The sequence below is a fragment of the Pteronotus mesoamericanus genome, unplaced genomic scaffold, assembly GCF_021234165.1.
Source record: "Pteronotus mesoamericanus isolate MK-2021 breed Mesoamerican mustached bat unplaced genomic scaffold, CSHL_Meso_final scaffold_45, whole genome shotgun sequence".
Classification (NCBI taxonomy): domain Eukaryota; kingdom Metazoa; phylum Chordata; class Mammalia; order Chiroptera; family Mormoopidae; genus Pteronotus; species Pteronotus mesoamericanus.
The window spans coordinates 2,796,950-2,813,995 of NW_026555317.1; the positions used below are offsets into that span (position 1 = coordinate 2,796,950).

At 36.9% G+C, this 17,046-nt stretch overlaps 1 protein-coding gene across 1 annotated transcript in view; it reads left to right on the plus strand.

The window, feature by feature from the left end:
- The first annotated feature begins 1,372 nt into the window (after window positions 1-1,372).
- The window catches only part of LOC129086821 (septin-7-like), a 51,634-nt gene continuing 35,960 nt past the window's right edge, over window positions 1,373-17,046 (plus strand). The window contains 2 exon segments of the mRNA XM_054593540.1: window positions 1,373-1,408; window positions 16,895-16,996. Of these exon segments, the coding sequence (XP_054449515.1) occupies window positions 1,373-1,408; window positions 16,895-16,996 (138 nt within the window).

Here is a 17,046-nt window from a genome sequence, read left to right on the forward strand (position 1 = left end):
AGCTGAGTAGATCTCTGTATCTACCTGCCAGAATCTTAAAAGTTTATATAGAGGACTTAATTGAGTCCAGTCACGTATGCAGTACAGATGGTCTCAACAACACATTACTATCTCTGTCCACAGGGCTGCTTCTAGAGAGGGGAAGACAAGCAGAACACACATTCCAAGGGCAGGGGAGGGGGTGAGGAATCTTGGATTGCCTGGGTCCAGCTGGCACGTCCTCCCGATGACCTTCTCCAACATCCATGTATCTGAAATACGCAGGGTATGTAAATCCATGGAGACAGAAAGTAGACTAATGGTTGACAGGGTTTGACAGGAGTAGGGAGTGGAGACTGTCTACTGACAGGTAGAAGGTTTCTTTTGGATTGAAGAAAATAAACTGGAATTAGATAGCAGTGATGGCTGTACAACAGTTTGAACAATCTAAAAACACTGAATTATATGCTTAAAAAGAGTAGATTTATGGCATATTAATTATATCCTAGCTCTAAAAAGTAAGATAAAAATTAATTTAATTTCTGCAACATTTTTCAGACATGGTTACTAGCCAGTTCTGTAATTCCCCTTGCTACTCTTTGTATATCTCATGAAAAAGTTGAACTGCTGTCATTTTCATATGATTTTTCTTTGAAGCCATGTAAGATAACACTTGTACATGTAATTGGGGAATTCCTTTCAATGAGTATAAATGACTCTAGGAACAGACAAAGCCTGGGACAGAAAACCGAAATCTGTAAAGCACATTTGGGATGAAAAGAAATGAAATTCCTATTTCTTTCACAAATGTCTTGTTGCTCTCTTGGCCTGATACTTCATGAAGTCCAGGAAGGTCTGAAGACACTCCCAGGCATGGAAGAAAGAGCTAACCGACTGTGGAGGGCTAAGTCGGTTGTCTAGGGTCAGTGTCCTCTTTATAAGGTCCTGTTTTTGGCAATAAATCTATAGTTTTGTCCTGATTTATTTGCTCTTCCATTTTGTTACACATTGCATTTTTTTTCTGCATTCCTAATATCAAACGCATGGCAAGAAATCAATAAATATTAGTGGAATAACTGACTAAATTACTGAAGTGGAGATAATACTTTTATAAATATATTAAGTTGCTTTTCTTTGACTTTTTCTGGTCTGTAACATCCCCCTTGTTATGCCAGAGACCCAGGAAGATGATGATTATCACAGTGGGAATCTGAAGGGAAAAAAGTAGGTTTCCATTTTTGACATATAGAATAAGATTATTTTTAAACTCAGGATATGTTACAAGGGAAAGCATTTGCCACAATGAAAGGGTGCTAGCGCAGCCTTCCAAACCAGGAGACACAGAAAAGAGAAAGGGAAATGACAAAAGAATTGTAATCAACTACAAACCCCCATGGGGTTTATCCTGCAGGCAGTAGAGAAGATTATGGTAAGAGCACTGAAACAAGTGTGGGGAAATCGGGAACAGTGGCTGAGTTCTCTGGGTATAGTTTGGGGTAGCTTCAAGCCTTCAGAGGAAGCACTGTATGCGGTTTGTTGTCCATCCCAATGCAGAAGTGGAGAATGGGGCCAACTTAGATCGCTGAGAAAATGTTCTGGTTCCCCATGGCCAGCAATGGATCCAGATGTTCCCATAAGCCCCAGCGCAGGGACAAAAGGGTGCTAAGAGGGCAGTGGAAGGTGGGCAAAGATGTTTCCATAATAAGAATCAAATGACTGAGAACCATGAGCTTCATTCAGTAGCTGGTGTCCAAGTAATACCTGCAAAGGCCAGAGGGTAACAGTGGAACTCAGGAAGACTTTTGAAGAGGAACAAGGACAGACCTGCCTGTGTCGTGAAGGTGGCCTAAGGGCTCCTGCACACAACTCAGAGGCTCCCTGTCCCAGACACCTAAGGTCATGTAAGTCCCTTCTCCACCCTCCTTAAAATCCAGATGATTTACTGGTGAGAAGCAGGGAGAGGAGGAAGAATTCTGAAAGGTTGAATATTTATCTGAAAGAATCAGAGTTACTTAAAAAGACGAAATCAGAAGAACCAAAGCAACATCATTTGATAAATTTAAATTTTCTTTCTTTATCCAACAGAGTTGAGTCTCTTTTAGAGTTGAATTTATTCAACTATTAAAAAATAAGACATTTTATAAAAATCATAGCAGTGCCAGGGTGCAACTCACCCTAAGGAAAGGAAGACGAGGAAGCGGAGATCCTGATTTCTATTCCCAAATCAAACAAAACAAGCGGCACAACCCTGGTCAAGAGAGTATTGTGTACCTCCAGGTACTTAGTGACTCTTTATTATTCATGAAATGAGCTACTATAAGGAGGTAGGATAAGGAAATCTGTAAAGAAACAAGTAATTCTGATATCCTAAGATTTATGTAAACACACAAGTTAAGGAAATACCATTTTTTCTGAAGACCATTTGTGAGAGACGCCATTGCTTGTTTGTATGGCAGGAGAATGACACTCTTTTTCTGATTTACACATAGGTTAAGACTCAAATCTCAACTTCATTATAATGCTACCTAATTGAATTAATTATTTGGTTACCTAGACTAAGAGGTTTATTTACCATCCTTCGTCTATTAAAGAAATTCAGCAACATTTGATCTCAATAATAGCCTCCAGTCCAATCACCGTGAGAAATATAGCAAACTCTAGAGAGTTTCCTAGATAGAACATTTAAATAATACAGTGATTATCTACATGCTACACAAGTAACATCAATGAATTGTTTTAATACATCTCTAGAAAATGCTTCCTATATAATGAACAGCACTTTGGATCAAAAATGTGATTGCACCTCATGTTAATTTCCAAATTTTCTCCCAAAAACTGTTGATCATTGCTCACCACAATATCTAAATGAGCTTAAAGAGAGAGAAACAAGAATGGCGAGAGCGAGAGAGAGAGAATATGAACTCATTCTAGAAAGTTTTTGCCACTTGTGAAACATATTGAAGTAGAGATCCACAGAAACACATTCAGAGGCATAAAGGAAAAAATTCTACATGGGAGGTGAAATGAGAGCACACACCTTTCATAAGCATGCCACTAACCACCTTCTCCGCTTCAGGGTATGGCAGTATGCCTTTAGGACTTCTCTCCCTCAGAATCAAATGAGCACCAGCATTGGAAAATAGAAAAGATTACAGTAGCTGAGGAAAGAGGAGAGCACCCAGTCGACAATCATCTATTGTCCAAGAAGTAATTTGAAAAGTAATCAGACATAAAGCCCAGTAGATGGAAAAGCTGTGATGTTATTGATTAAATTTAATTATAATTTAATGTAGGTTATTGAGGAAGCAGAGCTTTAGTCTTACAATATGTTATGTTGTAGCATCAAGCTGGTGTGCAAGTTTAAAACTGTGTGTGTGAGACAGGAAGAGAGAGGGAAAGACAGAGACAGGGAAGGAGGGATGGGGAGAAGGCAGAGACTGTGTGGTCATTCAAAACTGTTGTAGCTGGACTCTCTAGGCAAACATAACATTACTTACCTAAATTTTACTGCTAGCTAACTCCAATATAAAGAAATTGTAACAGCACTTTACAGGAAACACAAGCTCTCTCCAAATATCATATTTTACAAAGTCTTTACTTAGCATTTATCTTATGTTTCTTTTGAGGAATTCAGGATATAATTAGCAATGCCTGAAAACTTACATAATTATCAAAAGATCTTGCACTTTTGTTTTTAGTGCCTTTTAAACCCGGCTTTCATTCCCTTAAAATAACTACAGTAGTATTGTTTTATATACTTGTTACAAAAATAATCATGTGTCCTCATCTGCTCGAGCTGCCATAACAAAACTATAGACTGGATCGCTTAAACGATAGAAATTTATTTTGTTTCCAGCTCATCAGGCTGGAAAGTCCAGGATCAAGGTCCCTCAGGTTTTAGTTTCTGGTGGGGGCTCTCTGCTGCTTTGCAAACAGCCGCCCCCTCATTCTGTCCTCACAGAGTGGAAAGGGAAAGCAAGCCCCCCAGTGTCTCTTCTTACCAGAACACTAACCCTATCAGGGCAGGGTACTACCTTTATGACCTTATTTAACCCTAATTACTTCCTTAGAGGTCTGTCTCCAAATACAGTCGCACTGGGGATTAAGGCTTCAACATATAAATTTGGGGAAACACAAATACCATTTTATTTACTGAAGAAAATTTAGTAAGTTCCAATAAGCAAAAAGATAAAAAAGCTTAACCATAATCAGCACCCAGTGATGCCCACTGTCAACTGTCTAGTATATTTACTTTCAGGTTTCTCTTTAACCTATACACATGTAAAAACATTTTTGATAGTATTATATCAAAGCTAATGTTTTCAAATGCTTATTTCATGTAATGATATTAAGAAAATTCAGCAAGGGAAACAATAGAGACATGGCCTAAGGCACAGGTACTAATGGAAGGAAATCAGTAGCCATTACAAAGACTTGAGCACATCATTTACACTTTCAAGGTGAAATAATAAGATTTCTTAGAAAGCCCATCAGTAGCTAAAATTGCCTTCCCTGATCACTCTGTCAGTCTGCTCAAGGGCAAACTGCTTTTAGCCATTCCCCCAACAGGAGAAAGAGTTTTGTCCCACAGATCAACTGTGATTCTAATTTTCACCCAAAATACAAAACCAATTTAATAGGGAAAAAAAAGATAATTATATTAGTCAGGGTTCATGCAGAGAAGAAGAACCAGAACAAGAAATTGGTTTGTGTAATTGTGGGGGCTAGATAAGCAACCCTGAATCCATAGGCAGATGTGAAGGAAAGATCACACACAGTCCAGAACCCCAGGAGCATGAGTAGGAACCCTGCTAGCATGGACTGAAGCCAGTGTTCATTCTTGTCGCCTCTGACCTTGGTGATGAGAGTACCTTATAAAAACCAGAGCCCTTCATCATGGAGCTGAATACGTACACTTGGCCCAGGAGTCAGAGAAACTTAAGAAATACAGGAGGGAGGGACAACAATTGCAGCCCTAGCTGCTGCTTCACACCAAGGTAAATCAGCAGCTCAGCAATGCAAGGTGATTGTGAGGGTCTCAGAATGCAGAAACATTCTACAGTTTTCTTCCCCCTCTGTATTCTGGGGCCCCTGACTCTCCTGTGAAGGGCCTTAAAGTCCCTCTTTAAAAGGTTTCCAGTTGTTTATGTCAAGCCCACCCAAAATATTCTCCTTTTTTATTAACTCAAAATAAATTGATTATGAATTTTAATTATATCTACAAAATCTTTTTACATCTACACCTAGATTAGTCTCTCATTTGAATAAATAGGAGAAAGTTTGTATATGCTCACATTTTATACAAAAATTGGCTCAAAATGGGTCATGGATCTAAAATGAGATAGGAAAATATAAAAGTTTTGGAGAAAATCTTTGTGACTTAGAGTTAGGCAAAGTGTTCTTCCATAGCACCAGGAGCATAATCCATAAAAGAAAAATTTGGTAAGTTGGACTTCATAAAAAATAAAAACTTTTGTGCTTTAATAGGCCTGTTAATAGGATGAAAACAAGCTACAGACTGGGAGAAAATATTTCCAAATCACATATCTGACAACGGATTTGTATTCTGACTATATGAATAATTCCCAAAACACAACAGTATAAAAACAAAAAACTCAATCTGAAAAACTAGCAAAGAAATTGGACACCTTACCATTAAAAAAAATCTGAAGATAAACACATTAAAAGTTGTTTAAGATCATTTGCGATTAGGGGAATACAAATTAAAATCATGAGGAGACACTATAACGCATTTACTACAATGGCTAAATTTGACAAATGTTAAGAGCTAGTGAGAAAATAGAGCAACTGGAACTCTCAAATAAAGTTACTGTGAGATCAAAATGGTACAACCATCCTGGCAGTTTCTTATAAAGTGAAATATACTTTTAATTTATAACCCACAATCCCATCCATACATATTTATCCTAAGAGTTATTAGTTTCCTAGGATTGCCATAACAAAATACAACAGAATGGATGGCTTAAACAACATAATTTATTTTCTCTCAGTTCACAGGTTAGAAGTATGAGATCAGAGTGTTGGCAGAGTTTGTTTTATCAGAAACTTCTTTTCATGGCTTATAGATCACCATCTTCTTCCTGTGTCTTCACATGGTCTTCCCACTATAACTGTCTGTACCCAAAATTCCTACTATTAAAAGGATACCAGTCATATGAAATTAGAGCCCACCTTAACAATGTCATTATTACCTCTATAAAGACCCTATCTTCAAATACAGTCACATTCTGAGGTACTGGGGGTTAGGACTTTGATATATAAATTTGGAAAACATAATTCGGCCCATAAGACTTTACCTTTTGGCCCCCCCAAAATTCATGTTTGTGTCACATGCAAAATGCATTCACCCTATTCTAAGAGCCTCCAAAGTCTTGACTTATTTTAACATCAACTCTAATTCAAAAATCTTATCTAAATAAAGTGTGTGTGAGACTTGAGGTACAATTCATTCTGAGACAAAATTCCTCTCTAGCTATTAACCTGTGAATCAAGAAAACAAATTATGTTTCTGATATACAATGGCATGGAATAGACATTCTCATTCCAAAAGGGAGAAATCGGAGAAAAGAAAGGGATCACAGGTCCAAAACAAACCCAAAACTTGGAAGGGCAATTTTCATTAGCTTTTGAGGCTTGAGAATAATTCCCTTTAACCCAGTGCTCCATCTTTTAGGCCCACTGGGGTGGCCCTGACTTCTCAGAGCACAAACATGGCAGCCCCAAGCGGTGGCCACTTGGTCCACTTAAACCAAGGAGATGCCCACATTCTCTGAAACCTAGGAGGTGACCCTGCCCTCTGAAACCAAGAAGGAGACAGTCTCACCTCCAAGGCCAGTATCCACCCTAGTGATCACTAAACCACCTTCAGGGTTATTCTTCCCTTTTCTGGAAGTATAATGCAAGTTACGGCCAAGCAGCTCTATTGATCTATCTTGTAGAATCCCTGAAACCCAGTAGCCTGTCTTCATTTAATCCTGTCTCTGTCCCTTACAGTCTAAATTGGTAGCATTTCTGCTAGTATGAAATTTTCAAAACCCTTGTTAGCCTCCAAGGCAATTAATTCATGGGGACACAAGCCGTCCATAAAGAGAGTCATCCACAGATCTTTCCTGGATCCTGAATCTATTCCTGGCTTCAGCTGAGATGATTGACTGCATCCAAGAGTCACACATGTAATCTCTAACACATGGTTGTCTACCACACCCCGGATGTTTGTCCCTAGAACATGTTTTCTTATATTTTGCCATTTGGATAAGCTGATTATTTTCCAAATCTTAAAGTTCTGGTTGCTTTTTGTTTAACAATTTCTTCTTCAATTTATCTCTGTCCTCTGGAATTTTACCATAAACAGCAAGGAAAAACTAGGCCATGTCTTCAACACTAAATATCCAAGTTCATTATTTTCAATTTCTACTTTTGCAAAACACAAGAACATAATTCAGCCAAGTTCTTTGTCATTTTATAACAAGAATAATCTTTCCTCCAGTTTTTAATAACACAAAAACCTGTCCACAAATTTTATAGCAACTATATACATAATTGCCCAAAGATGGACAGAATCCAAATGTCCTTTAACAGGTGGCTGAATAAACAAACTTGGAGACATTCATCATGGAACTCTACTCAGCAATAAAAAAGAATGAACTATTAATACACACAATAACTTTGATTACTCTCAAAGGTATATGTTAACCTAACAAGGCAATTTTAAAGATTATATATAGTATAATCCCTTTTATATGATATTTTTAAAAAAAGACAGAACTATAGTGGTTTCCAGGGGTTAAGGTGGGTCAAGGATGTGGCTATAAGGAGAAAACATCGAAGGAATTTTTTGAGTGGTGGACTGTCCTGCATTCTGATTGTGGTGATGGTAGTAGGAATCTATATGTTAGGGTGGTTGGTGACCTGGGCTCTGAAAGAAATCACAAAAAGAAGTGCAGGAAGGAAAGTTTTTATTTTTACTTTCCCAAAAGAGGGAAAGGGCTAGGTGAGGAGAAAAGCACCAGCACCAGCCCTGAGGGGTGGGGGCTGTGAGTTTTTATCAGGTAACAGGGTGGCTGCAGAGCAGGATGTTTCAGTTAGGCTGCCATTTGTTTCGATGTTATCTTTGGGTGCAGGGTCAGTGCCCTGGCTGTGGTCAGTATGTCTTGTTTTTGTAAGTTCCCGGAGCCTCTGAGCCTTCAGGGCACTTCCAGTAATTTTCTAGTCCTGAGGATAAAGGCTCATAAAACAATTAGGGTCAATCATGCTTTATGGGGTCCAGCCAGCTCTGGGAAAGAGGGTCTGAGAAAGTGGCTCTTGTCCTATTACTATACAGATATTGAAATTCCTAGAACAATACACTACAAGAAAAAGAAGTCAATTTTGCTGTGTGATGATTTTTTTAATAAAATAAAACTGTCAAAATTTTCAAGAAGTTAATCTCTCTTGGCTTAAGTTTCTAATCCTATCCTAAAGAAACTGATTTACACCATAAAATTCCCTTAAACTCTCACCATACATCATTATTACCAAAGGGGAGGAGGGACTGTAAAACCCAGATTGACTCAAGCTCTGACAGATTTTATCTTGCTCAATTCTGACCTTTGTGATCCTAACAATATTAATATTACTGTCATATGCCCAAGAGATGTAAGCTGCCTTCCAAGTATCCCCAGATGTACTTCTGCATGATAACAAATAAGAAGGGAGGATATATTGAATAAGATATAAAAATCTGCCTTAAAGGGACCACTTCAAGTACTTTTAACCCCAAATCCTGCTCTTAAACTACAGGTCATACAACAGTGAATTCTTGTTTCCTGATGCAAACAATGCCCTGGATCCTATAACCAGGTTGTCTGTTTCCTCTGGAGGGCAAACTCTATGGCTCATTAAAAAGGAAAGAGGAGGATGAGGGGCAGGGCAAGGAGAAGAAACAGAGAGCTCCCACAAGAGTGGATTAAAGAGAGTTTTACCCATCAACTTTTAAATCGAAATGAATGTTTAAGGCAAAGGGCTTTGTTTACTTCTCTTACTGCCTGATTCTTTTCTTTCTTTTGGTTCAAAATAGAGGGCTACAATTCCCTTCCCCAGTGTTTTCTACAGCTCTCTTCATTGTCTTTGTTCCTATAAAAACTGAATTACATAATTCACCTCTCCCAGAGTGGCTGTCAACTTTTCTAGCTGCCAGATTTGTCATCCAGCCCCAGATCTCCATAGTAAGAAACTTATAGCTATACCCAGAAGTCCAAATGCCACTGCACTTCACCCCAAAACTAATCAACACATCCCCTCACATATTGAGCATAGAAATATCATTAACCTTGACATATCTTAATTGGACTTTAATCCCCAACAATCAACTGCTTGTATACATGTCTCCCAAGCCTCAAAGAAACCTGAGAAACATCAGAGAGAAGAATGGTTATCGTCCAGTTATTTTATCAAGAAGCTCTTTAGAAATCAATATACAATCTATTTAATTTCATCTAAGGTGTGTGTCCTCCACAATGATGCTAATTATGTCCAGAGAGTGCTTGACACTGATCTGTTACACAAACAGTACATTTATATCCTCTCAAAGTGTACACTCAAGAATATTCTTTTGTGTAATCAGTTGACCCTTCCAAACTTAGCATACACAATTGAACTACCACTACTACTCATCTACCATCTACCTCTGTTGCTCATCTTTCTCTAAAAGCCCAATATATTGATTCAATACAAGGGGTTTGAGGTTTTTAATTTCCTAGATTATAAAAGGACTTCTACTATGAATAAAAATTAATGTGCAAAAAATGTATAAGCTTGAGTATTTTCCTAAATTACCACCCAGATAGCAAATGAAATGGCTCAGACTTCAGAAGCAAAACCAGCATAAACTCACTGATTAAAGAAGTCCTGTAATAGATGTGTGCCTGACTACTTATTGGCCAGTCAAAGCAGAGTCTATGCAATTAATAATATATGTTACTGTGCCTGGGTGACCACTTCAAGGAAAGGAACTCAATCCATAAACTAAAAGAAAGAACTACTTCATTACCTAAAGTTGACCAAACTATCCCATAGAAATTGATCTCTGGTTAGTTCTAGTCCAACTAGAACCCTGAATATGAAGTGGGTTCTAATATTTTTGTTGTTGTTGCCTCTGTACTTCTTGCTTCTCTACTTTTAATACCCAAGTGCTTAAATGATAGTAAATTCTTGTTATCCAAAACCAATATCCCCCTGATCATGGTACATTGAAAAGGGACCAAGGTTCTCATCATGAACTTAGTATCACAGGGAGCAAGGGTTGACTGAAAGGGGGAGACAGACATCACAACACAGGCAGTGGTGTAGAGGCAGCTAAATTAACTGAGGTGATGGTGTTAATGGAAGGACATCCACAGCCAACAGATAAAAACGCATCCCTTGTGCTCCACAGCAGTCACAAGATTTCCTTGGAAAGCCACAGATAACTGCAATTGCCTTTCCGGAAACTCTGTCAGCTTGCCTAAGGACAAAAAGCCCTCTTTGATGGCTTTCAGTTGTTTGGCCTACCCAATGGGAGTAAAACATTCTGTTCCAGAGATATAGGCAAATTTGCCTTTTTAAATCTGTCCTTATTTAGTCTATAAGGAATCTATATTTGATATTTCCCCCTTGTATGAGTTAACTTCATGGTACTCCACTAAGTATATTATGGTCAGCTTATCATGATATAGATATATATATATTCCACTGTACATATTAAACAAATTTTAGTGAACCATGCCTTAATGTAAAATTAGTTTACTTTCACTATTATAAAGCAACATTGTGGAAAATTTTTTACACTTTATATTTTCCAGATTATTTCCTTTGAGGAATCTTTGAAAGTGGATATACTTGATAAATGAGTGTTCAAAATGTTGAAAATTTGAAAGAAATTACCAATTTGTGTTCCAGAAAGATTCTACCAAATTTACTTTCCTGCTAGTAATATATGAGACTCTATTTTACTACATCCTTGCTAGAGACAAACATTATTGCTCATTTTAATCTTTGTAACTTGGAAAAAATTTTGCCTTTTCACTCTAATTTGTATTTTCACTTTAATTTGTATTTTATTGATTATTCTTTAGCTTTAAATCCTTTATGTAAGTTTTCTATGCCATTGGCCTTTTGATTCCTCCTCAGCTAATTTGCTTCTCATGTACTTTGCATATTTTCTTTCTTTGATTATTGATTGAAATAGCTTCGCATATATAAGGGATATTAAGTATATTAATTTAATGCAGTAAAATTTTACAAAAATATGTATTCTTTACACATGTAATCTCAATCAAAATCACATTAGGAATTTCTATGGAACTTGATGACCTGATATTAAATTACTCCATAAGAATATATGAGAGGAGTTGAAACATTTTGCAAAAAAAGAGTTCACTTCCCCTACTGAATATACTATATTATATAGCAGCATTTCAAAAATAGAACAATTGCCTATCCCTAAGGGGGAAAGAAAAGGGTGTTCTACTTCATGCAATACAACAACAACAACAAAGACACGTGTTTGGTCTTAATTCTAAAACTAAATCCCAATCTATAAACACAATCAGAGAAAAATACATTTTAAATATAATTTTTTATTTTAGAGTAATTTTAACTTTACAGGAGAGTTGCAAACATAATACAGAAAGACCTCTGTACACCTCCCACTCAATTTCCCTTATTGTTAATATCTCTTAATACCAAGGTACATTTGTTAAAACCAACTACCAAAATCTTGATTCATTACTATTAACTGATTATCAGACTTCATTCAAGTTTTACAAGTTTTTCCACTTTTTCTTACACATGATGGGAAATCTTATAATGATGAAAAAACTTTTCTAAGGAAGAAATGAAACACAGATATTATAAAGAAAATATGAATAGATTTGGCTACATAATAATAAAAATGTTTACATATGAAAAACCTTGTGCATTTAATGAAAAGCCAATTAAAATTTCAGTGTATTTTATTAATATATTCATCCATTCCAAAAAATATTATTGAGACCTTACTCAGCCCTGGAGACAGAGCAGTGAACAAAATACACAAAATCTTGTGTATCCACAACACTGCCTTTTAATAAGAGAAGAGACAAACCAAATACATAGTACAGAATCTAGTCTATTAAGAGATGTTAAGTGCTATAAATAAATTAAGCAAGGCAGGAACGGGAGTTCAAGGTGGGAACATGCGGCCAGAAACAGTATATCATTTTGAGCACAGTGGTCAAGCTAACCTTCAATGAAAAAGTATGGCATTAAAAAAAAAAAAAAAGAAAAAAACTTAAGGGGTAAGAAAGAAGAAAACTGTGTACACCTTTGGGATATTGGTCCAGGCAGAAACAAGAGCCACAACAAAGTCCTGGTGCATGTTTCCCTGTAGTTGAATGGAGGACATGGGAGAGTCATCCCAGGTGTTATCTGAGAGGTAACAGGAGCCAGATTCAGAAAGACCTCCAAGGCCAGTTAGGATTTTTTTTGTTTGGTTTCTGTTTTGTTTTACTTGTTTTAATGACAAAATGTAGTATGTCTAATATTTAAAGCACACACAAATAACAATATTATTAGCAACTTTTAGGAAAAACACAAGTTAAAACTAAGAAGTTTAACTCTCCTTGTTGAAAATTAGGGAAGAGATTTTTCTCCATTCCTTCCCCTTACAACACTTATTTTAAAATACTTGCAATTGTACCATATTTTCTCATGTCTTTGAAATGTATATAAATACTTTTTAAAACTACATAGGTCTTCTGATTCAGAACTATCTTTTTCCAGGGACTGGGAGCTGTCTTTTTGAAGCATAATCATCAAAGGAGATAGCATCCCATCTCCCAATCTTGTTGGAAACTAAGAGCCTAAATTTGATGGGCACCTTGCTCCAAATTGCAAAATTTCTTCTTGTTATAAAAATTTGATGTTTGTTTTTTCTCTGGATAAAACCAGTTAACTAACTCTGATATTCACCGCAATTACCAGGTGAATCTAGGATAAACCACGTGTGACATACGGTACTGTCTATTCCTCTTACTTAAGGACTAGTTATTGTTTGCCTTGAAAACATGTATGGAACAGGTTGTGCCTGCTTGGCTATGTGAAAGGCTATGCAAAGACAGATTTCTTTCTGTCTTTGCAATCACTTCATGGATTTTCTGTAATGTGAATCATATTTTGGTTAAATGCTTTTTCAATATTAAAAATGTTTTCTTTCTGTGGAGAAGTTTTCTGGTTTAGGAGACTTTGTGATTATATTTCCCCAACAAAATCATATTGAGTGCTTGCTATGTGTTAGGCACTGCGCTGAGTATTTAACGTATTTAACATCCTCATATAATCAATAAGAAGAGTCAAACGACCCACCACTAGGAAATTAAGGAAGGATATTCACATGCAACTAATGGAAGAAAGAAATATAAATGGCAAATAAACATAAAACTATATCAATCTTTCTACTGATAAGAAAACTAAATCAAATTAGTTTTCTTGATTGACAAAAAAGTTTTTTAAAAAAGTAATATCCTTGGTTTGACAAGCGCAGGGAGACTCACATACTACTAAAGGGACTCTAAAGTATGAAAAAACATTTAGAGCATGCTGGCAGGACCTATCAAATGAAATCAGAGGTATGCATACACACGCACATATGTATATAATTTTTAATGTGTTTTTCTCTTTCCCTTTCCAAAATACAAGACTTTTACCTTTTCTTCTGTAAGCATCTATCTGCCTGTGACAACATTCATGTTTACTTATTTTATTTTATATTATTTATTTTTAAAAAGATTTTATTTTTTATGCTATTAAAGTTGTCCCAAGTTTTTCCCCTTTGCTCCCCTCCACACTGTTTATTTAAAAAGAAAGACTAAGAACATGTAAAGCTTGTCAAAATAGAAATACAAGGGTGGGCAAAAGGAGGTTTACAGTTGTATGTATGGAAAATAATACAATAATTAACAAACAATAATACAAGAATAAACAACTGTAAACTTACTTTTGTCTACCCCTGGATATAACAGACAATAGCTGGGCAAGTCAGGATACTGCTTTGCTAAGTACTTCCCAGATTCCTTCATGTCTCTCCAGTATAATAACCACCAGGTTTGGAGAACTTAGCTTATAAAGTTCTTTTCTAATCTAATCTGACCCTGGTAAGCCTTAGCAGGAGTCACAAAGGGGGAAAATGTTACTTGAGAAAAAAGAAAGGAAACCTGCCTTCTCCATTCAGGAACATTTTGCGGGGAGAAAGGAAAAGATGTGAGTTAAAAAAGAAAAGATGAGTGGCCTGCTTTGCCACTTCTGGGTTCTAGCTCAGAGATAGGAACGTATATTATGTAATGTGGGATAATAATAAAGTTTAAAGGAGAGCTATTACCCCACACATACTGAGAAATCCAGAGAGAACCCCTCTGGCTGCTGCCTATCCCTCCCCACAAAATCTGCTGGCGCAGCATTACTCCACAGGAGGCTTAGGCTTCTCCACTCACTCTCAAGTACCAGGTGGTGTGGACACTAATAATCGCCAGGTTTGCCGTGGAGGCCGCCAGAGCAGGATGAAGTCGGCCTGCCGCGGAGGCTGAGGGGAACTCTACTCGGCAGAGTGATGGAAGGTTCAGCATTCCCGCAGGGGCCTGCAGCCAGTGAGATGTGAAGCAGGGGCAAGTCGGCCAGAAACTCTGCTGGGCTCCAACCAAGCCAAGAGAGAAAAATTTTGAGTTTTACCAGCTATAGACTCCAACTAGCCATAAATGTCAGCAGAACAAGTGGCTTCAGGAAAGGCTACTTAGAACACTTGTCTCTGGCTCTTCTCATCTCCAGAGTTCAATTTTGCAATCCCGTATGTGAATACTCTTAAACAAAAAATTCTGCTCCTGGAGTACCTATTATACAAAAATTCGTGCATATGTGCATGAGGCATTTCACTGTAGAATTATTTGCAATCACCAAATCTTAGGACAAAAATGCAATGCCCAAATAGAGAAGAATAGAATTAGATACATTATGGAACCACCATACTATAGAGTACTATTTGAAAGTTACAAATAACAAATAACGTGTAGCTCTTTATATATTGTCACAGAAGAATGACAAAAAAAAATTTTCTATTATAAAAAATCAGATTGCATAACAATATGTATAAATTGATCAGATTGTTATACAACATATGTTTACATTGTAGCTTTTATCCACATGGTGGTTTTCTCCATTGCTTTATGCATAATTTTTCGTCCTCTCACATATTTATATAAATCAGGATAAAGCTAATATGTTGTAACAAAAATACCCCATGACACAGTGGGGTATTTAAGGAAGAAGTTTCTTACTCACATAACAGTTTATATGTGAATGGTCCGGGTCAGCAGAACCACCATGTTCCTCATTGAATGAGGAACCAAAGTTCCTTCCAAGGCATTGTCCCCCATGCACTTGGGCATTGTTGCCACCTTCATGGTTAAAACTGAGATACTTCCATATCCAAAAGGGCATGCCTAATGTCTTAAGTTCCAGGCCTGAGAGTGGAATCTATCATTTCTGCTCTTTTCCTTTTACAAGAAGAGTCAATGGGCACACATATTCATGAGAGTGAAGTATGTATAACCTACCACGGAGACCACTACACGCTCCCTTTCTGTCTCAGGAGGGCTGAATGGATATCAGTGGACAATGAACAATCTCCACCACACCACCCTTACCTCCTAACTTTTGTAGGAATAATGTGGAATAATTTAAAGATATTATTTACTATTCCATTCTAATTCTATTTTTCAAAATCCTACAATAATAATAAAAATACTTAGCTTTGCCTCTGTTTTATTGGCTTTCTCACTGCCATTTATGTTTTTCTCCTTTCTCATTTATAAGTTCTTCATTTCATTGCATTTCTCATTTAGTTACAAATATTTTATTGATTTATATTTTCAGGAACAGCACATTGATCATTTTCTTTCTGATTCCTTGCAGCTCTCAGAATGGCTTTCTTTTGCTCTTGCACATGAATAATCTTTTTTAATCTTGATTGGATACATAATTCTTGGGTCACAATGAATTTTGCTACAAAAGTCGGACCGTGCTGTTTCATTGTCTTCCAGAATTAAATGTTTCCAAGGAAAAGTTTGATTGGCAGCCACCAGAATTTTCTGCCCAGATACAGAAATTTCAATAAGGTAGTCTGCATATGGGTCATTTTAATTAATTTTTCCCAATTACATAACTGATCTGAACATTCGAGTCTCTCTTGAGCCTCAGGAAATTTTGTAATTTTTTTTCTTTATTGTTTCTCCAGAATCATCTCTCTTTCTCCATCTGGAATTCCCATTACATTCAATTTCACTAATAAGTTGATCATAAGTCTCTCAGTTCATGGCAATTATCATTATATCATTGTTAATGTGTTCTGTGTTCTAGCATTCACATCTAGCTTTCTGCTATAGAGTACAACTGCTCTATCTGTTCAGTATCACATGCTGGTGAGGGGAAAATTTTTATTTTGATTAAATTCAAAAGCATAGAAAAATTCTTGTGGTATTTTTATGTTATAGGGCATGAGGCTGGGTTTTTTTTAATCATCTTTTACCTTAAAGTGCTCCCTTTTCATAGATGTAATACCTTTTAAGCCTTTTCAAAAAAAAAAAAAGTTTCTGAAGTTACCTCCAGTTCCACATAGCAAGTCCGCTTCACAGGGAGATTTTTGCTCTAATTCTTTCAATCCTTTTCTCACGAAGGGCTGTGACTTTTTTTTAGGTCTGTTGACTTTTCTCTACACTTTTTGTCCATAAAGTGTGGGTGACTGTTGGTGGTTGGGTAGGAGGTAAGAATAATCTATTGTCCAGAATTAGGAAAGGAGGGTTTTTAAAAGATTGTCTTGTTCTCTTTGTGAATTCTTTGTAATCCCTATAAGGGAAAGAAGTCAGCCTTCGGCTTTGCTGTGTTCGTTTCCACCGACCAGACCTGGACCGTCTGTGTGGAGGCAGAAGATACAGAGGGGCAGAGGTGGCCCCAGGTGAGGACCTCTACAGCTGTGGTAAAGAGCTCCTTTTCAGTTTGTCCTCG